This window comes from Athene cunicularia (genome assembly GCF_003259725.1).
Source record: "Athene cunicularia isolate RWA chromosome 5 unlocalized genomic scaffold, athCun1 chr5_part1, whole genome shotgun sequence".
NCBI classification, from domain to species: Eukaryota; Metazoa; Chordata; class Aves; order Strigiformes; family Strigidae; genus Athene; species Athene cunicularia.
The window spans coordinates 40,399,757-40,422,216 of record NW_020799101.1 but is presented as its reverse complement, the minus strand read 5'-3'; the positions used below and the strand labels follow the sequence as shown (position 1 = coordinate 40,422,216).

The 22,460-nt window shown below is 41.5% G+C and overlaps 1 protein-coding gene across 1 annotated transcript in view; it reads right to left on the bottom strand.

The window, feature by feature from the left end:
- Positions 1-22,228, bottom strand: part of LOC113480512 (cytosolic phospholipase A2 epsilon-like) — a 45,333-nt gene extending 23,105 nt beyond the window's left edge. Inside the window, 5 exon segments of the mRNA XM_026849331.1 lie at positions 9,230-9,305; positions 16,126-16,212; positions 16,561-16,752; positions 21,385-21,476; positions 22,117-22,228. Of these exon segments, the coding sequence (XP_026705132.1) occupies positions 9,230-9,305; positions 16,126-16,212; positions 16,561-16,752; positions 21,385-21,476; positions 22,117-22,228 (559 nt within the window).
- Positions 22,229-22,460: the final 232 nt, after the last annotated feature.

Sequence of the window (22,460 nt, the reverse complement as noted above, 5' to 3'; positions counted from 1 at the left end):
GTGTCTTTCACAAGTCTGGGATGGAGTCCCAGCTTATCCTGAAATCTGATGTTACACCTTTGCCTGTAGACAACACATGCTGGTGGAGTTTGGCAATGACTGGATCTGTTTTCACATGTAAAAAATTAAAACAAGAAGAAAACACCCTGCTCACCCTCAGTGGATCTATTAGCCCTTTTCACAACATCCTTGTCTCTAAATTGGAGAAACATGTATTTGATGGATGGACCACTCAGTGGAAAAGGAATTGGTTGGATGGTCACACTCAAAGAGTCTGTCCAAGTGGAGAGCAGTGCAGAGTGATGTTCCTCAGGGGTTGGTACTGGGATCAGTGTTCTTTAACATCTTTGTTGGCAATATGGACAGCTGGATTGAGTGCATTCTCAGCAAGTTAGCCAACAACACCAAGCTGTGTGGTGCGGTCAACATGCTGGAGGGAAGGGATGGGCCATCCAGAGGGACCTGTACAGGCTTGAGAGGTGGGCCTGTGAAGACTTCATGAAGTTCCACAAGGCCAAGTGCAAGGTCCTGCATGCGGGTTGAGGCAATCACATGCACAAACACAGGCTGGGGTGATGAGTGTATTGAGAGCAGCGTTGTGAGAAGGACTTGGGAGTAGTGGTGGATGGAAAACTGAGTATGAGCCAGCAACTCGCAGCCCAGCTGTGTCCTGGGCTCCATCAAGAGAAGTGTGGCCAGCAGGTTAAGGGAGGGGATTCTCTCTCTCTGCTCTCATGAGACCCACCTGGAGGACTATGTTCATCTCTGGGGCCCCCAAATATAAGAAAGACATGGACCTGTTGGAGCTGGTCCAGAGGAGGTCATAAAGATGCTCAGGGGGCTGGAGCACCTCCCCTGTGAGGACAGGCTGAGAGAGTTGGGATTGTTCAGCTGGAGAAGAGAAGGCTCCAGGGAGACCTTATAGTGGCCTTCCGGTACTTAAATGGGGATACAGGAAAGATGGGGAGGACTCCTGATCAGGAAGTGTAGGAATAGGACAAGGGATAACAGGTTTAAACCAGAAGAGAGCAGATTTATATGAGATGTAAGGAAGAAATTCTTCACTGTGAGGGTGGTCAAACACTGGCACAGGTTTCCCAGATTGGCTGTGAAGTCTCTATCCTTGGACATGTTCAAAACCTGACTGGACCTGGCTCTGAGCAACCCGCTGTAGCTGACCCTACTTTGAGCAGGGGCCTGGACTAGACGATCTCCAGAGGTGCCTTCGTACCTCAGACACTCTGTGATTCTGCAATATCAAGTCTGGTTGGTCACAGACAAATTACATATAATTGTTAGTAAATACTGAGTGCAAATTTGACCTTGAAGGTGAGGTGAGATGAAACCACTAGGACAAAGCATGTCTTTTCCCCATGGAGAAAGGGGACTATGCCATTAATATTTGTGCCACAATTCACCTGCAGTCACTACTAATGAGGAGAGGTTATTGTTTCCCATAAAATTCCTGTAATTTTTCTATATTCCTTGAACTGTTCAGACAGTATCATCTATTCCCCATGCTGTGACTAACTGAGCTTATGTATTTCTGTAGAAATGGCAATTCACTTGAAGCCAGGTTAAGCTGTGAGGCAAACAGCGGGACAAATCAAAAGTAACAGGATAGTTGGATGTCTGCTGAATACTATGAATACTACGATACTCTCATTGCATGGGACCACTGAAATGACTAATCATCTTTTTTTGCTCCCTCTTATGCTTGAAAAAAGCGTACAAGAAAGCTACTGAAAATCTTCCAGTTTATTCATTGCTACCTGAGAACTAACAAAAAAAAAAACCCCTGAAACATTTGCATTTTACTCATTCTCTAATTTTAATGCAATTGCTGGGCATCATTAGCAATTTCATGCCATGCCAGGCCCTTACTTTAGTGCACATGTTGCAACTTCATTCCCTGATGACATAATGTCACCCCATGTGGATGCTGAGACGTCTGAACTCACAGTCTCCTTGGAAGTCAGTACTAAGGGACCCTGATACCCTTTCCCAATTTTTATCTTCTTCCGATTGAATTGCATTTGTGTGTTGGTGGGACTGTTTCTCATCTCTGTCTTCAAGACAAAGATGGACTAAAAATTCAGGACTGAACCAAGAAGTCCAGAACTGCAGCCAGCAGTTTGTGGCTCTGTGAGAGTACAGTCCTGTGACCTGTTGCTGAAATGACCTATCATGTCCTAAAAATCATTCATCTCCATCACAAGTAAGAAGAAAATTACAGCATGGAAAACCAAAGCATATATGAAAAACCAGTCTTAAAAGAACAATGAATGTAAACTATAAGATCCCATCTGTTCTGTTACTGCATTTCATAATGCCAAAAAGAAGAAGTCATTTTCTCCTAGTGAGCTCCTCTCCACCTGCACAGACATGTTCCCTTTAAATCCTGGTTTACTCCAGTTCACCTCAAAGGAGGAGGAGAGCCACTCCCATTGCTCAATCACAGGACATGGTCTCTGGGGACATTTTCCCTCACCAGCATAACATGATGCAAACAGTATTAAAAAGTTACCTCCAACTGCTGTCTGAGAGCTGATTTGAACTGAACTTGGTCCTCTACGAGTATCTAGATACAAGACTCATCTATAAGCATAATATGACTTTCTATACTTGCTTGGGGACATAACAAAAGCTCATAGATCTACTGTGCTTAATCAGTGGTGTCCTTTACCAGGAATGGACAGAGTCCCCATGTGAATGAGCCCTTCACCCTGTCCAGCCATTTACATCAAGTGACAAAGTAGGATTTGCTCCCTGGAGCACAGACTCAGCGGGTGCAGTACCTGCTGCAGCCGTAGCTTTCACACCCTGGGTCACCCCTACAACCTGCACCGCTGGCACCACTTGCATTCTTGGGGCAGGGCCATGAGTATCACCCGCACTAGGTTTATTCTCCCTAATCTGCCTGCATTTATTTTCCGTAGCAAAAATAACCCTGATGTCTCTGGAGAACCACTCTGGTTTGCAAAGACTACAGTGTATCACCCCAGAACCAACTCATTTCTTCCAAATGGGTAAAGTAAGAACTTCCACAAAATATTCATAAGCTGGGAGAGGAGAAAGGCTCTGAGCTACTCTTTTATAAATATGCAGGATCTCTCTTCATACAAAGATGAAAACAAAAAGAAAGATACAAACCCAAAAGCAAGGGTAAAGGGAGCGGGGTAATTGTTCTGACCTCCCAGCTAAGACCAACAAGTTTCCCTCCACAGCTGAGACAGCTTCCACATACACCTGATTTCTCTTTTCCTGGTAAGCACAGTCACATTTCAATCCCCCCTCCCCCAAGATTTTACCTTATCCTACCTCAGTTCTGACAGCTGCATCACAGGGATTCCCCTACCCACAACCTCCTGGCCTGGCAGGACACCACCTACCAGAGAAGTTTCTGTCTCTGGGAAGAAAGGACCAATCAGCCTGAAACTCACTCCAAGTAATTCCTCACTGGGACACACAGCTCAAATTCACCTCTGCAGTCCAGGTTGAGGGTTGCAAACACCCAGCACCAGTGAGGCCGAGTATGTCCAGCCATATCGGACCCCTCCCTCTTCACCCCTGATGCTTTTACGAGCCCAAGCATGCTCTCCAGCATCAAAGGTCAGCTCTTGGCATGTGGTATCAGCTGGTACCCACAAAGGCTGCTGGTTTCAGGGAGTGGCCTGTCCCAGAGACCTCTTCACTTCGGTCTTCAGGGTTATGCAAGATCCAGTAGAGTCCGAGAGAGTTTCACTCTTTCACATTGTGCTAAATGGTAGTGGAGAGGGCCAGATCGCTGCAGGTCTGTGTCACCAGCACTGCCCGAGGACCTGGGAGAGGTCTGCTTCTACTCCTGGTGCCTCAGGACACGTGTTTGAGCTTCAGGAGTGCCAGATGAGGCAGATCCCCTCATTGCTTGTCTGTTTGTCCATGGGATCAAGGGTAAGGTGTCAGGTCTGGCTGTGGGCTTTAGGGACTGCCATAAAACAGAAAGTAAATGCTAATGATGGTGAAGGTGGGCCAGGCTGGGATCTTGTGTTCAGCTCCGTGTGGCCACTCATAACTCATTTGCTTAAGGAAAAGCACCTGGGAGGTAGGTGTTGGAGAGCCTGTGCCACCATGGTCCTCCTCTCCATCCCCTGGCTTCTTTCTCATTTTTTTGAGAAACAGAGTCACTGGAAGGAGTGTTAGCAGTGAGCAAAAGGAACTAATACACCGTTTCCCCTGCAACCTCATCCTGGCCAGATACTCCTCCTACATGTGGGGAATTCTCTAGGAGAAGTTGACACCATTAAGAGTCAGGAAACATGAGCTTTTGTAAAGGCCTCTGGAACTAACCTCCAGCTAAAGACAAGCAAATGAACACACCAATGAACAAAAACATAATTCTTTTACCCAAGGCTGTCTGCAGTCTCAGGCAGAGATGGGGAATACCACTGCAAAGCAGGTGCCAGGCTGTAAGAGTACCATAAACTTTGCTGGAATTGCTTCCTTTCCAGCATGCCTACCACCTCCCCAGCCTAACTGCGTATGAACATTGGAACCTGCTGATGACGCTCAGCGTCTGCAGGGCAGCAGGATGAGTGTAAGTGATCTTATCTGGGCACCCGCCTTCCAGTGTCTGCAGCGAGGTCAGGGAGTGCTAGAAATGTGTGTTTGAGTCTGACCCATGATTACAAATTGGCATAAAGGTCAGTTAGGAATACAGTGGAAACTAATAAGGTCAGGTCTGTCAAGAGCATTTGCATGATAAGACATGAACCAGTTATATGAAATATGAAGCAAATGTTGGAGTTGAACATTACCCAAGTATAGATGAGCCCACAAAAGTGGTGGAGCAACAGTAGGTAATCATAGAATACAGAATGGTTTGGGTTGGAAGGGACCTTACAGATCATTTAGCTCCAACCCCCTGCCACGGGCAGGGACACCTTCCACTAGCCCAGGTTGCCCAAAGCCCCGTCCAGCCTGGCCTTGAACACTGCCAGGAGGGGGCAGCCACAGCTGCTCTGGGCAGCCTGTGCCAGTGTCCCACCACCCTCACAGTGAAGAATTTCTTCCTTACATCTCATATAAATCTGCTCTCTTCTGGTTTAAACCTGTTATCCCTTGTCCTATTCCTACACTTCCTGATCAGGAGTCCTCCCCATCTTTCCTGTATCCCCATTTAAGTACCGGAAGGCCACTATAAGGTCTCCCTGAAGCCTTCTCTTCTCCAGCTGAACAATCCCAACTCTCTCAGCCTGTCCTCACAGGGGAGGTGCTCCAGCCCCCTGAGCATCTTTATGACCTCCTCTGGACCAGCTCCAACAGGTCCATGTCTTTCTTATATTTGGGGGCCCCAGAGATGAACATAGTCCTCCAGGTGGGTCTCATGAGAGCAGAGAGAGAGAATCCCCTCCCTTAACCTGCTGGCCACACTTCTCTTGATGGAGCCCAGGACACAGCTGGGCTGCGAGTTGCTGGCTCATACTCAGTTTTCCATCCACCACTACTCCCAAGTCCTTCTCACAACGCTGCTCTCAATACACTCATCACCCCAGCCTGTGTTTGTGCATGTGATTGCCTCAACCCGCATGCAGGACCTTGCACTTGGCCTTGTGGAACTTCATGAAGTCTTCACAGGCCCACCTCTCAAGCCTGTACAGGTCCCTCTGGATGGCCCATCCCTTCCCTCCAGCATGTTGACCGCACCATACAGCTCGGTGTTGTTGGCTAACTTGCTGAGAATGCACTCAATCCAGCTGTCCATATTGCCAACAAAGATGTTAAAGAACACTGATCCCAGTACCAACCCCTGAGGAACATCACTCTGCACTGCTCTCCACTTGGACAGACTGAAACTCTTTGAGTGTGACCATCCAACCAATTCCTTTTCCACTGAGTGGTCCATCCATCAAATACATGTTTCTCCAATTTAGAGACAAGGATGTTGTGAAAAGGGCTAATAGATCCACTGAGGGTGAGCAGGGTGTTTTCTTCTTGTTTTAATTTTTTACATGTGAAAACAGATCCAGTCATTGCCAAACTCCACCAGCATGTGTTGTCTACAGGCAAAGGTGTAACATCAGATTTCAGGATAAGCTGGGACTCCATCCCAGACTTGTGAAAGACACATCCCACAGATCTTGAGGTGCATGTTTAAAAAACACCCAGGATCAAGTCAGGTGCACACAATAATGTCAGTGGAAGTATATAGAAAGTGGCAGTCTCTGAAGCCAGGATTTGGCAAGTAAGTCAAGGAAAAATATGAAAACTCTATGGCCAAAGGACCTGGCCTGACTGCACTTGCAACTGACTGAGAGAAAATCAGGGAAATGGAACATATTTTAGCCAAGTGTACTGAACAAGCAAGCAGATAACTGTACATGCTTGGAAAATGGGAAGCCAGCATAGGGACAGAAAAAGCAAGTTGTAGAAGCTGCTGCACTTGATTGGGAAGGTGGCTTGTTCCTGGCTTTGATAGTTGGAAGATGAAAATCTAGAGAAATCTGAAATATATTATCACAAAATTTCTCAGATTTCTACTGATATCTCACAGTCAGATAGGACCTGTATCAGCTGCTTATAATCTGATCTCCAGGGGAAATGATTGTATTGCTGAGACAAGGCTAGGCAGACATAATTTTCTAATTCTCATCAGCATATTTTAGCATGCATAGCTGTTTTAGTTTTCTGATACTTCAAATACTTTCAAATGTTAAACCCAAAACCTTAAGATAAAAGGACATCAGTATCAGTGCAAAATCAAGCACTTAAAAAAAAAATAAATCACAAGATACCTTTTTGCATTGTACTGAAGTATTTAAATCACATGGTATCACACTATTTGTTTCTGAGAGACTCTAGCTTCTTTAAGAGCACAGGCAGGTTGCTGCTTAGTCAAAGAGCTATTTAATATTTACTTATCTTTCTTGTTCAACAACATGCTGGTTTACAGTGCTCCATTATGGGATGACATCCTTAAGAAAAAGGCCCAAAGTCATGGAGTACCTGGGGAATTACCAACAGAAATGACAGACATCCTTTTCTTCACCTGCTGGTCCCCAAATCTTGTTCTGGTAATTAACAAAAGAATCTGAAGATACTTCTTGCTGTTTCTAGGATTTATTTCACATTTTAAATTCGGATCCCTCTACACATTATTAAGAGATAACCCCTTTCAAAATGAGCACATCATCTAAATAAACAACAGAGAGAAAATGTACAGGAGAAGATATTGTGTCATCCTGTTTTATAGATAGGACAGAGGCACAGAGCATCTAGATAACTTGCCTAAACTTACACAAGTTGGTAGGCAGAGCAAAAAACTGAGTCTGCACATCTTGACCCCTACTCCAGAGATGCACATTTTGGTGATAATGGGAATTTTCTAAATGTCTGCATCTCATTATGCAAGACTTCTGAAATCCCCCTGTCCTCAGGATAGAGGATAAGGTCATAAGAGTAAGACTGTTTTCTGAGAATGCAACATCATTTTATTTTGTGCAATCCCTTTGCATAAGCCGCTGAATCATGGTTCTTATCCTGTCATTCAATTTCTACTCTAGATCAAAGATGATACTAAAAAATTAAATCAGAACTTCAAAGGAAGGTGAAGCCTTGCATGTATGTGCAGTATTTCATAGCTGTAAAAAAAGAATAGAAATTAATTTGACCTTCTTCTATTCTATGATATTTCTTCTACTCTCTGCAACCTAGTATTATGGAACTTGTGAACTGAACACTTCTCTCCATTTGGTTGGAAAATTGACAATGGTGACATCCATGTTCTTGAAACGCCAAAGTGAGTGGAATACAAACAGATGGTGAGAAATTTTCCTTGTAGAATATTGTTCCAACAGAAGATGGAGATAGAAACAAATGGTAGTGTTTGGGGTGAAAATATTTCTGTCTCTGAATTAGAGTGGAAGACAAGTAGTTCTCACTTGGAGAAAACAAGAAGGTATCCTGCTATGTCCTTAGCCTTCCTGAAAGTCTGTCTGATGACTTGCTGCCTCATGGACCTTTAGATGGACGTTTAGAGCTGCCTATCTACTTGTGAGGGGTCTAGTCCAAAGTAGTCTTCTGAATCAAAACCTGTTATGGTTTCCAGGCCAAAGGAACCTAGAGCAGAGTTTCTGGCTTACTGGTAGCATGGGGTGCCTCATCTTATATTCTTTGGAAAGGTTGTGCCTGTCAGACATTGTCTAACTTCAGGGAGTGTATCAGGACAAGCTGAGAGTCCTTGACATGCAATGTACAGCCATTTCCTCTGACAACTTTAGTAACTGCACCAAAACCACAACATTTCAGAGTACCATAGCTAAAGAACTGACTCTTGGTCTGTGAAAACAGCAATTGTGAATTACTTTTCTCCCTGATAGATCTTCTAGGTGTACTAAAAATATTAAAAAGTGGGAAAACAGAGTGAGGTAACATTTTATATGAAGTGTTTGACAGTGGAGAGGCTGTGGCATTGGTAAACTTCAAGATAATCTCCCCAAAAGGAAAGAACATGCACAGTAAAAGGAGAAAGAAGAGGATGGTCATGGGATATGCAAAACTGAAGTTATTACTGACCTACCAAGTTCATGAGGCACATGTAGGGACCACAGAAGAAAAAAAACCTCTGTGGAAGTGGAGCACCAGGTAAGGGCTGGCCAAATACCACGTTTTCAGAACACTTTGCATGTAAGCTGTAATGTACCATATACTACAGTCCCCCAAAGATTTCTGTTATGCATCTTCCAGTGGGGAGCAAGAGTCAGAAACATCCATAGCAACGTGGCAGCTCAGGACATGTACACTATACACCTCACTGAACTTCTGGGATGTGGCAGGGCTCTTTAGAGCAGAGAAAGAAGAGCAACCGATGTGTAAAGATTTCAGCCCTGTATTCTACGTATTTGTTATAGATATGGGATATGAACATCTGGGTATTAAAACTGGTGTTAGGATATTTTCACACATCTGAAATAGCCAACTTGTCTGTGCTTTGCTGACTGATGAAGGGTTCTAAATATTTAGTCAATACTCTACCTGGCATTGACCTGTTGCTAAATTTTTATTTTTTTTTTATAAAAACCCAACAACCCAAACAACAAACCTCTGAAATTGTAAATAGATATTCTGTGGCAGAAATTGGCTTTGACTGTGATTTCTTAGCTGGTATGATTTCTCTGTTTCACATTTGTATAGTGGCTAGCATAAGCAATTTTAGTACTGTATAACATCAGTAAGAAAATCTGGTACTTACAAAAATCCGCCTGGTGAGCATTTCTCAACTTTATGATTCGTACAGTGAGCAGGGAGTAAGGTGACATTTCTTCCTGCTGAAAAAAACAACAAAAGAGATATGCTTTAAAGTTCGTGATGTGTGTATTTATTGTAAAGACAACCAAACACTGAAAGGAACCCAGGTTCTGCTGAACGCATCTCTTCCACTTGGCATCACCACAAGAATACAGTAGGCAACAAAATACACTTTCTCCACAAACTTCATCAACTCCTGAAGTCTGCCATCACCTAAGCATACAAACAGAAAGTGTGGAAGGAGAGGATGAATAGGAAAGCGAAGACAGGAAGTAAATAAACTGAAAAAACTTGGTGAGCCAGCTACATGAAATCATACACATGGTCATCAGCATCCAATTCAACAACACAGAATTCAGAAATGCTTCAATTTTTGTTGGGAAAAAACAAAACAAAACAAAACAAAACAAAAAACCCAACAAACAAAACAGGGATCTTTTTAGGTTTTCTCATTTGTTTTTAAAAGAATAATTTTCATGATAGAGAAGTGTCTAAGGATTAGCGTTAATACTCTTCATTTAATCTCCTGTGTGCAACTCTCTTTCCTTTCCATCTGTCTGGATCCTCTGACTGTGGGAACAGTTGTGGAAAATTTGCAAAATAGCTGAAGTTTATAGAAAGGAAAGAGCATTGCACCTTGGTTGCAAACAGAGACTGAATGAAAAGGGTGAATCAGTACTGTGGATGGCTACCTGAATCATAGTTTAGGAACAGAAGCAGAAGAAAAGGAGGAATTTCAAAAATTTCAGTCTATATTGAGTAATGAATTCCCAAGCTGATGTATGATTATAATAGGAACAGGTCTCATTAGATGGGGTAACACAGTAAGACTGCAGTGAATGCCAGAAGATAAGGGTCTGCATAGGAAAGAAAATACTCTTTCGAAGTCTGTCAGATCCTGAGGGCTGACTGCATACAAAGACATTAGCTGCAGATTCTGAATTGGCTATCTCCAATAAAAGGTGAAGATATAAATAGTATAGCATATATATTAAAAAATGACCTTGAGAGAGTCAAGTTATGGAGTAATAATGATTTTTTTTTTTAAGCAATTCTGAGTAAAGCATCAATAAAACCGAAATGCTATAGCATTGAGGTGGATGTGCAAATAGGGAAGTGTTAGCTTTAATAGCAAGGGTCTGTGGAAGTTATAAAATGACCAAGCTAATTATGGTGACATTTGTAGATTTGCAGAAATATATTCAGCCAAATAATCACTGAAGGCACAGTATGTATCAGCAGCAAGTAATAGGTGGCCACTTCAGTGATGTGAAGGCCTGATGGTAGTCACCGTTATTCAGGAAGAGCTCAAGGAGGAGTTGAGATAATGGCAGAAGGTAAATAGATCAGTAAATCTTAGTAAAATCGCCTCATGAAACAACAACAACAACAACAAAAGGTGGCCAAAGGAAAAATGTGTTGTGAAAGTCAGTGACCGAAAGTTTGAAAATATTATCTGAGGTGAAAACAGAGAAGTGCTGGTGGAAGATGATGAAATAGTTAGGAGATGTTATCTATTTTCTGAGAAACTTCAATTAAAATAATAGAGACAAACTCTTGAGTAAAATAAGAGAAAGCACATTCATAGTTGCTGCTACTGTGACAAAAGTCAGACTGCTATAAATGTCGAAGGAACCAGCGAGACAAGACAGTACATCAGCTGAAGTGTGTAAAGCGTCAGACCGTGACAAAATTTAGCTTAACCTGCCAAATCTTTTCCACCTCTATGAGGATGAAAGTCATGAAAGTCATAAAAGGAATTTGCAAAAAAATTGCAGTAATTCTCAAGCTATGAAGTTATCCAATGAAATGTCAAGAAAAAAAATATTCTGATAAAATGCTGGGTAATTTAAAGGCATATTAAAGAAAAGTGAAGCGGTGTCTAAAATAACCACAAAGCTTTGCCCATGAGCTCAAGCTTATAACTAGGAATCCTAATATCAGAATGTTTTCAGTAAGTTGTCTAATTGAAATGCTGATGCTTTTTGCTGTGAGGTGCGGAAGCAGTACACCCAAACCAAGAAGAGTGCTATTAAGTACTGAACAAATGCATTCTCTTTATCAGGCTACAAGCAGTAGAATATCTTGGCTTCTGGGTGGGTGTATTCCAAAACTAAATGGGAAGTTAATCACTGATGCTTAAAGTCATATGTAGGGCACAGGATATTTTATAGGGCTATTCTCAACAGGGGAGGTAAGATCTCAGCATTATCAGAATCCAGGCTGAGCCAACTCCACACTATTTTTTCAACCATTATTGTTAGACCATTCCTTTTTCATCAGTCAGGAATAACTGTGTCTTCTTACCTCAACCTGTTTTTTTTTCTTAAAGAACAAACACTCATTTGGCTTGTTTGCTTGTTTCTATGCATTTCTCAAAAACACTACTCAAATTAGAGAAATAAATATGTCTGCTGAAGATTTAATGTAAGGAGAAATAAAGGAAAGAGCTGAAGGAATTGCATTTAGCATGGGGCTTTCTTAGCCTTCTTTAATGGCACCAGTCCTTCAGCCAGCATTTTGGAACATGCGTTTTTAAAGATTGCCAGAGACATGTGTGAACTACCGTGACTTTTTAAGAAATAGAATGATGGAAACAGAAACAAGCGTGGGTTCTGTGAAGGTGCGTTTACACCAAGGACCGGTTGTGCACTCATTCCTGAGTGCCATTGCAGCAGAGGAGAGTAGAGGTTATGTGAAGAATGCATCACAAGAACCTCATACTTTGCATGCAAATGAGGACAAACTGATAAGAGACTTGGAGTATGGGAGGGCTATATTAAGAAGGGAAAACAAAACCCCAAAACAATAGAACATACCCAGTGTTTCCATGAAGAAGTCAGATACTACACAGATTAGATAGTGTCAAAGATTATGCAAGGGTTCAAACACATAATTTCAGGTGCAATCATGGTGAGAAAATAGATGGGGATATTTGATGTCACAGGAAGATGGCTTGGTGTAAAGAGCAGGAGTTTATTTAAGTTTTAAGAGCTTGCCAAGGGAGCAATGGGGCAGAGTATCTGATCAGCCATAATGTACAGATTAGAAACTGGATTGAAGGAGAAGCAAGAATTATTTCTCACCTCCAGGAGGAGAGCTCTGAGTGGGTGCTGTGCAAGAGAAAAGCCAGTGAGCTGTGCATGGAAACTCTGTGTACCAGGAGAAAAATCTTACCAGGTTGCCTGAGAAATCTGAGTTCTGTGAGACAGCAAGATACAGGTTATATCAGCCAGAGCACACCCGGCATTCAGTCATGGAACCAAAACCACAACAGAGAGAACGTGAAAAGAGACTCAAGGAATTAACAGAGAAAAGCGCCAGTGATGTGAACCTGGGAGGTGTATTCAGAAAGTGTGTCTGGTGGCAGAGAACATGCGGCCAGAGGAGTCATGGCTGAGCTTCCCTCAGCCAGAGCCGCGTGTCCTGGGTCTGTTCATAGGGTCAGCACGGTTCATTAGCAAAATCTCCTCTGGTATTAGCCTGCCCACAAGAACAATGGTTACTTTAAATCTGAAGGAATAATGTTGGTTTTGTCTCCATATTCCCAACATTTTTACCGGTTAGAAAAGGGTTTTCACAGCATTCAGAACCAGCCTGGACTCTGAACCCCTCTCGCTTTCTCTCAGTATAACACTCAGATAGCCATATCATCCAAATAAAAGTCCTTCAGAAAAAATACAATTTGTTCTAGAAAACATTTTCATCCCCTCCTTAGGGTGTCAAAGGAGGAACAATATTCAGTGATCACCATCATTTGAGACACCAATGCTTTTGAAGAGAACTGCTAACTATTAAGCAAACTATTAATCATAAAGCAAATCTCTGAGACAGATGAAAAAGCGACATATCCTCCTTAAAGAAGGTAGTTAATGAAAAATTATTTCATATAATACTTTTCTGATGGCCAAATGCCAGACATGAAAACTGCTCCAGAAAATTCAACAAGCAAAATAACATCTTCTTATAACTGAAGCTCAGGTCCCTAGTGCCAATCAATGGAAGTCATGCAACTAATTATCTTTTCCCTCTAGTCGTCATTTCATTGCAATAATACATTGAATAACGCTAATAAACTAAAAAGCAAGTGTGCTGCTGATTATAATTTGTGTTACACTAAAAAAAGTGGTTAGTTCAGGGAATTGGTAATGTAATCAAATATCCATGAGTGACTAATTATCATAACCAGCCGTTTTCAGCACAAAATTTGCATTACATATTAAGTCAGGAGCAATTCCTAATATCTACAGTAAAGAAAGTGTTACCAAAATTTGAGAATCCCCAGTACACAGATGAATAAATCCTCTTACAGTCCCCTCTAATAAAGATAAATCTGTGTACCCTGAACCTCTGAACTCATCCCTGCAATGGCAGAGTGATGGTCAGACTGAGCAGACCTCCTTAAAGACTCAGTTTTACCCCTGCAAAAGGTAACCTTACATGACACACTTCAATCACAGATAATTTTTAAGAAGGAAGGGTGACAGGGCCTTTGGTAATGTCATGGCTTTTTCTAGTTTTGCAGCAAACCATTAAGGAACGTGCAGCACTGTGCATCACACGTAAATCAAAAACTCATTAAAATTCTCCTACTTCTTCTCTGGTTTCTGATTTCATGTCCAGCAGAATACTTTGGTGAGCCTCCCTGCCCTATGTTAATACTGCTAATCTTGAGCTGAGATTGTGCTTTCTACTTTCTTGCTCTTTCCATTACTGTCGGTTTTCAGCGCATTCACAGATGATGAACCAACAACTAGTTTTTTTAGCTGATAATTTGCCAAGAAAAATATAATTTTTTTTTTAATTTTTGAAAATAACAAATTGTTCTGTATAAGGCAATGCACAAACAAATAATGTCCAGTGATAAATTCTCTAGATTCACTGTAATTATGGGCTACCTTACTCACAACTACTAATGATCTTCCTTTAGTATGGTTCATTTTTCCTGCATTCCTGTGTAAGGTGCTAGACTTGGGATCCCTGAAACATCTAAAAGAGATTCTCTCTTGATGCTCCTATTCATTTTAAAATATGAAGGAGGTTTTACAAGGTTGCTACATTTTCCTGTAAATTTAGCAGTGGGGCATATTTGGCTTTGCGCTGTAGATAGGCAACACAGTTAAATTCCATGTGCAGCCCCTGGGCATGTTTTTCTAAACCCAATCCAGTAACTCTTCAGTTTATCACACAGCTGTGTAAAGTCCTCAAACTGAAGCAAGTACTTGGGCAAGTATTTGAGCATTATCATTAAGGAAAGCTTTGCACCTGTTTACTTGTTCTGGGACTCAGGTTTGCTATAAGCATGTTATCCTTTACAACACCTCTCTACTAATGATTATCCTCCTCTTGCAGATGGCAAGCTATGGCTTGCAAAAATTAAGGGAATTGCCAAAAGCTGCCCAGGAAGCCCGATGCCAGCAAGAGGCAGAAATTAGCCAGCTTGCACATGTCTGTGCCTTTAGTGCCAGTTTTCTGCCAAGCTTTATTACAGAGGAGAGAAGACATTCAAAAAACAGGAGGCAAATAAAGAGTGTCTGAGCACGTCCTGGTTGTGAAACACCCGTGGATAGCAAACAGAACTTTCAGAGGTTCATTTGATAAGGAGAAATTATGACAAGAACAACAAATTAAAGCTATGGAAAGGGTCCCATAACCCCTATATGCAGGGGTTTATAGCCACAGGATTTTTTTTTACGTGTAAGCACCTTAGTGGTAAAGAAGGATTGGATGCTTTTAGCCGTGGATATTCTTAACAAAAACACAATTTCAGTATAAATACAGTAAACCATTACAAAAATGCTAGAGATCAGGTCACTGCACTCCCCAATAGTTGCTTTTCCTGCTTTAGCACATTCTCTTGCTGAGCTTTAGCGCACACAGAGAGAGCAAATTACGAATGCCTAAATGCCATGCCAGTTCTCGTTATGCTACTTCACCATTTACATCGTTTCACACCCCAGTGATAGTTTGTCACCCTTTTTGTACACTAATTTCCATCCGTAGGAGCTGCCAGAATGCTGCTAACAAAAGATCAGTTTGATCAATCAGTTTGAAAAAGTTGTGACATACATAAGCAAAACGATGTTAATAGTTTTCTACTGATTTGGAAGTCTGGTTGCACAAAAATTAAATTAAGCATAGAGGTTTCCTATGAGCTATAGACACTTGAATCACACGCCATTTAAGATATCATCTAAAGTAAATTAGCTTTTTGTTTGGAACCCCCTGGTTTTACTCTGAGGCAGCTCGATGCAACATATAGTCAGCTGCAAGCTGAGAGTGGAGACAAAAATCATCACTGATACATCTGGTACGTGTGTGATGTAAATATATCTCTGCCACAAGCCCTGCAAAGATTGCTAGAGTTGTTATTTTGTTGTGATGAGTTGCTTACTGATCAAGGTGGGCATTTGTTCTGGAAGCTGGCATTAAAAACCCAAAGGACTGCCAACAACCATGCTCTGACTTTCCAACACTGGCAGTGTTCTCCACTGTGCTAGGCTAAAACTCCATTAAAGTTAATAGAGATAGATGGCATTAAAACGAGGCCAAATCAGCCCCATTTACAGTAAATTGAGAACATTCTCCCTAAGGAATTTCTCCAAGGAATAAAGCCATGAAAATAACAGAGTTTATGTAAATAGATAAAGGAATGGAATTTAAAAAAAAAAAATGGAATGCAGATGTTTCACCTAAAGAGAATTTTCTTTCATGAAATGTTCCTATTTCTAAATAAACATGAATCTTGAATAAACAAATTTAGAAAAAAAAAATAATCCTACCCATCTCAAAAAAATACTGATTTAGTCCCTCCTATTTTTAGTTTGCTGAAGTCGGTACCTTAGCATCAACGTCGCTTGGGGCTACATACTGCATCATCCATTTTCTTTCTTCATTTTCCAAGGGACTTGATTTGCTGCTTGAATGCTGTTGAGGGAGGGAGAACAAGGGATGAAAAAGAGATCAAAGACCAATTTTTCTACTTATTTCAACTCCTCAACGTTGAATTGCAACGTAGAATAGTCAATTTGCACCTCCTCATTGTTTGTGGTGGATAAAATGAACTTGTCAGGGAAGTGGCAGTTGTTTCTGTGCTATATGGAAAGATACTGACCCCAGGACCTCACAGGGCAAATAGCCAAGGAAAAACAATTTTGTTTTCTTGGAGATTTATGTCCTGCAGGTAACAGTGGACTTGACCTGTTTATAGTCTGGGGACAAATCTGAATCAAATACTCACAGACTCCTGCCAGGCTTGTTCTGTTTTCCACTTACCAGTGGGAAGGCAGAGGTTGATGCCATCAAGACTGCTGCTGCATTAAATGCAGGTGCTGTTCATGGCCCCTGAGTGTTAGGCTCCACAGTTGCCAGTGCCTCCTGAGACAAATTTACACCCTTGAAGAGTGTCAGAAGTTGCTCCATGGGTGTTTTATTACATTGAGTCAGAGCTCCACCCCTCCATGATTTCTGAAACAGGAAAATTTCCCACCCACATTACTTGTCCAAAGAGCATGCCTGTTGCAAGGTGTGAACGTTCATATCTGCAGGTCTTGTGATGGAGCAGAGTATGCTCAGAGACCAAATACTTCCCACCTGGGGGCTCGTGGAAATGTAATAAGAGCAAAGCCTGATTAATGATCTGATAGAGATCATCTATGAGAGGTAACCTTACATCAATAGTCTAAAAGTGATGATAATAATAGCCTAATACACACATCTACCTATTTTCCCCATGCAAAGACCCTGAATTAAATGCACTGTTGACTCCATAATAATAAAAAAACCCAAAACAAAACAAAAAAACCAAAACAAAATATGAGGACGATCATTAGAAAGAAGACATTTATGTATGAAGATATTAAGAATTCTTCTGAAGGAATATTTTTCCCTGAAAAGTGCAGTTGCATCATGATTTGTTCATATGTGTTTGTTTTTATTGCAATGTTCTACTTCAAAAGAAAAGAAAGAGGGGAGAAATTTGAAAAGCAATGTTTCTTTGCTCCCTAAAACACAATATATCATTTTTCCATTTGAAATGTTTTACTTATTTCTAGGCTTTACATTTAATACAGTATGCATCTTAACAAATTTAAATTAGATTCAAACATTTCACCTTAATAAATCGTGAAACATTTTGACAAACTAAAATAATTTCATATTTTAGGAGATTTTTTTTCCCCCACCCAGTTCAGAGCTGTCATTTTCTGATGCAAAAACCATTCAGATTTCTGAGCAACTTTATTCAAATCACCAGCTGGCTGGACATTGCTAGCAGATTATTAGTATTTAATGACTGATCCTGTACATTTTATGGGTTTTTTATCTAGTAGGGATCTGCATGTGTTCGGCACACCTCTAGGAAGCTCAGTGATTAAATTTTCTAATCCATTATGCAAGCATTATTAGGCACTCATACATTTGTATTGAAAGTCCTCCCAAATGATTAAAAGTAGCGCTTATGAAAGGACTTGAGATTAATAGGATGACAAAGCATGATGCTTCCAATTAGAGATCTGCATAAGTATGAAATCGCAGCCACTCTGACTGTGGCAATGAGTCTTGTACAAGAACCTTGACTGACAGAAACTAGACACAAACCCAATCACTTCTAGCAGTCTCATTACATACTTTTCTTATATGCACAGAGGAATCAGGATGAAAAGCTGGTGTTGCAAGGAAAACAAGTTAAGACAGTTTGATCATCTTACCTGAAGTATTCCATCCTTACAGAAGTTTGATTTCTTAGGTTTAATTTTACGCCTACATTTGTTGTTTGGTTGTTGTTGTTTTAATTAAATAAGCACATTGATTTTATCACATTGTGCAAAGAAAAGGTTTGCCGTGAAACTTTGGTTTGTATTGAAACTTTTTCATGGAACAGCAACTACTTAATTGAAACCAGAATTAGATAAACTACAGCAATAGGCAAAGGATAGTCGCAAGCCTCTCCCAAGCTTTGGCTGATCCTTTGCCTAGTATGAGCACTTGCACTTCTGTAAAATAATATGTAGAATCTGCCTTTTTTTTTTCTTTTTTTTTCTATAAAAATGGTGACCAGAAACAGTGTAGCGAAAAGCAGCTGTACACACAACAGTGCACACATTTTCTATTTCTTCTGCAACAACCTATCTGTATCCTTGATTGAAGTGCCTAGAAGAGGTGCTGTACCACAACAGAGGAATGAGAATGTTAGCTACAATTTGTAATTGTGCCCCACAAAGGTTATCAGCTCCAGGTCTTGTTTCTACAACGTATGGAAGCTAATGCACGTGAGGTTTTTGCATGAGAGCCAGTTTTCATTTACATGTGTCATATTGCACCTTTGGTTTTAGGACAAAAGGAAACAAGGTGGGGGAAGAAGCCTCCAGCATCCCTTAGGAAGGTGACTAAGAGTTGTTCATTGCCTAACAACTAACTCTTCTTTCCTGACTCAAGCCTTCCCGATATGAAATACCTGTTCTTTAAGCCCAAGTCAGAGGTAGCCAAAGGTACCTTTGACTCAAAGCTGGCACTGGCACTGTTTTTTCTAAATTAGTTCAAAGTTCAAATTGCTTTTTGCTATGAAGCACTATTCCTTTTGAGGCAAACCTGGCCTTTTCACAAGGCACACACTTAGGATAGGCTTGACCTCACCTAAATTAAGCCATCTAAAAGTTAGATTTTAGTCAAAGCCGGTTACCTGTGTTCTCTGTGTACTGAAAGGAGGACAAAGCAAGACTGGCAACTTTAGGTAGTGACTAAGCCCTTCTATATTGGATTCTTCTGGAGAAGACTAAATATCCAGGTCATACTTGACACCTAACTTCTGAATGGCTGAAGGTAGGTGAGGTGAATCCCACCCTAAGTAATCAGTATATCCTCTTTAATCACTTGTTTCCAAAGTTACTGATGCTGAGGGAACCTGACATTGAGGAACTTGGTTGTGTTGTTAACACGTGATTCACCCTGTCGAAATGTGAGGCTGCAAAACACCCTTGGGCAGAAGGTCTATTAGCATATAAATTGAAAATCCTCTCGTGGATTCATTCAAATAACAAAGAAGAGGGTTTGGGATAACCAGGGTGGAAGAGAATACAAAACGCAATGTACATGTTTCCAACCATATTCCAGTTTGAGATCACCTAAGGCCCCTGGGACCATGAATGGGACAGCCTGACTGGGTATGAATTGGGACTGCTGTTCATAAAGCACAGGCTGTGCAGGGGTAGCTCATGCCCAGGCATATTAAGGGAGAAATACGAAGTTTTCCATGAAACCCCAGGCTGCAATCTGTGGAAGTTCAGCATCTGCTTCATAACCATCTGAGACACGTTTGCAACAAATGGGAACATCAGAGGGAAGGACAGAGAGGAGAGGACTGCTACAACTATCTGAAAGTAATGCACTCCCAACCTGTGGGGCAGAGCCCTAGAGGTCAAATGGTACATTTAGTGCAGGTCAAGGAGCAGAAAAACTATGCTGGGCCACCCTTAGATGCCCACAATTATGGCAGTTCTGGGGTCTGACTGTCAGTGAGGTGCTGCTGAGATACAAATCACCCAAAGTTGCTCTGCCTCGAATTGGTTGTCATTTGAGGCTTTTTTTCTGTAATTTTCCTCTTTCCTGACTAGTCTGAAGGTGTCTAAGACTAAAATCAACATGGCCTAAGTCTAAAATCAACATGATCTAAGACTACAGCCAGTGACTGAGCTATGCCAATTTTAACATTAATGAGCAAAGACATGGGTTGGATTATTCATTATTCAATTAATTATTCAAAGATTTAATAAAGTGACAGCTAAAGACATTAAAGATTGAGACTGTGTTGTCTTTTGACTTTTCTCAATTGTTCGCAATGATAACCCTCTTGAGGCCTCTTTCCCATCCTTTCCAGCTCCTCTGCAGCCTACAGACTCTTCTTCTATCTCATACCTGTATCATGGGCCTTTACACATCGTGCCCTAGGAATGTCATCAGCCCCTCTTGCTTCAGCACACCTTCCCCTCAGATTTGCCAGACCACCTTTTGGCACATAGGAGAAAGGAAGGGACCAACTTCCCTGAAAGCCCTTCTGGTTTACTTCTGATTACTATCTTTACTAGAAACAGCTATTTTCTACTCCTCAGGGATACAGGAAGGTGCAGCTAATGTGACTCATAACAGTATGATGCTTCAGGCATATTAGGAGCAATAAAAACATGGTGGGCCATCTGAATAAAAGCAAAAATGTTCAAGTTCATGTCAAAAATGGAGAGATCACATCAATCTCCATGACAGTAATGCCAAATATCATTCATAAGAATTAGGCTTTAATATGGCAATGGCTGTGCAACTCTGCCTGATTCACATCATTGCTGTTGGTGACCCACATGCCCTTTATTTTAATAAGATAAATATATTTGTCATCATGAGAAAGTATATATATTTATCTGTGATTCAAATATGAACACATTAGGACAGAAAAAGTGAAATAGCTTGAGAAAGTTTGGACAATAAAGTTAGGTCAGCAGAAAAAGGGGTGTTTCTGTCTGCCAGTATAATATTACTTCTACGACAGCTCTGCATGCTCCTCCCCATGACAAATATGGGGTATAGATATTTGTTGTTAAATATGTACTAACTTTACCCATACTCAGAGAATACTTAAATTCAGAAAATATTTTAGAAACAGTCCAAGAAGTACTTAATATCCTGGACAAATACTGACAGTAGCTCAGATCTGCAAGGTTATTTGGTCTGCTTATTCTTACATAGAATATAACCTGTCTTCTGATAGATCTGACTTGTAGGAGACCTGTGCATGTGCATAAGTGCAATACCTTTTTTTTTACTGAGTTCATATATGAAGTTCTTAGCTTAGTCTTTGTTTTTGTAAGGTGTGTGCTGCATAGGATCCTAGTTCTTACCAGCATCACCGCAGTCTCCCATCAGACACTAAAAGACATTGGGACTGCTAAAACAACTTATCCTGAAATAACTGTCTCCTAAACCTCTTCTGCTGTGGTAAACGAATGGTATCTTGGTATCTTGCTAAAATCAGCAAGTGCTGGAGGGTTATGCCTTTGAGTTTTCTTTTCTAGCATATGGGATAACATACGCTATCATCAACTTTAAATTTACAGTGTTCATTGCAGTTAGCTCCAAGGGATAAAGTACATCACAGGTATCTAGTCCATGCATAAAACTGTCGGTCACCAGGGTGCTTTTACTGACTACAGAGACAGAAACATGGATTCCCATGAGGAATGTTATTTGAGAGTTCCAGGCAGGATCAGGGGACCCCAGTGCAGGTGACAGGTTTGTCACTGATTCTGGCAGTTCCTCAAAGCCTTCCCCACTGCTAAGCAGGATTCCTTTTTCTTCCTCAGTGTAAAAGGTGTACACGGCACTTTTCTGAGTGTGTTGCCTTTTCAGCCAAGAGTGACATAACCAGTGTTTCGGCAGACATCAGGAGACTGCTTTTCTCAACATGGCAATGGCTCGAGTTTTGGTATGATGAAATTCCTAACTTTTCTGTCATTTTCTATGCTACAGAAGAGGATAGGAAAGTGCACTGTGAGACCAGAGCCCACTTCTGATGCAGTACTGCAAGAGAATGAAGTCTCTCCCTCCTAATTGACTGAGAGGGACAGCAACAGCCAAGAGATTCTGCCCTACAACCCAGGGCAGGTTGCTGCCTCCAGTCTGAGAGCCCTGGTGAGAAAACACAAGCTATGGGGAAAGGACATACTTGGGGAAGGCGTACCTAACCAAGGAAAAGTTGCCAGGCACTGTGGGCATTTCTCATCCCACTTGCAGGCTGAGGAGGAAGAGGAAGAGGAAGCAGAGGACAGGGTTAGGCGATGCACTCACTCCAACTAATCTTGCAGTGCTGAAATTTCTGGTGCCTCTTTATTGCATGAGAAAGGCCGTGCTGTTGCAAAATTTCTTGCATCCAGTATCTGTCCACATGTGCAGAAGCCATGTTCCCATTGCCATGTTGACTTCAAGCCTTGTGACCCATTGTGCAATCTGAAGAGGTGTGCATGGCAGCGTATCTTGCCCTATATACAGTGTGTTGTCACTGGGAGGATGGAGTGACAGCCTTTCCAAGGCACCTGGTAGGTCATGTAAGTAGTGCTTAACAAACCCAGGCTCTGCTGGGAGTCACACGGACACCCCACAGACCTGCATTTTGTGCCATGAGATTGAGCTAT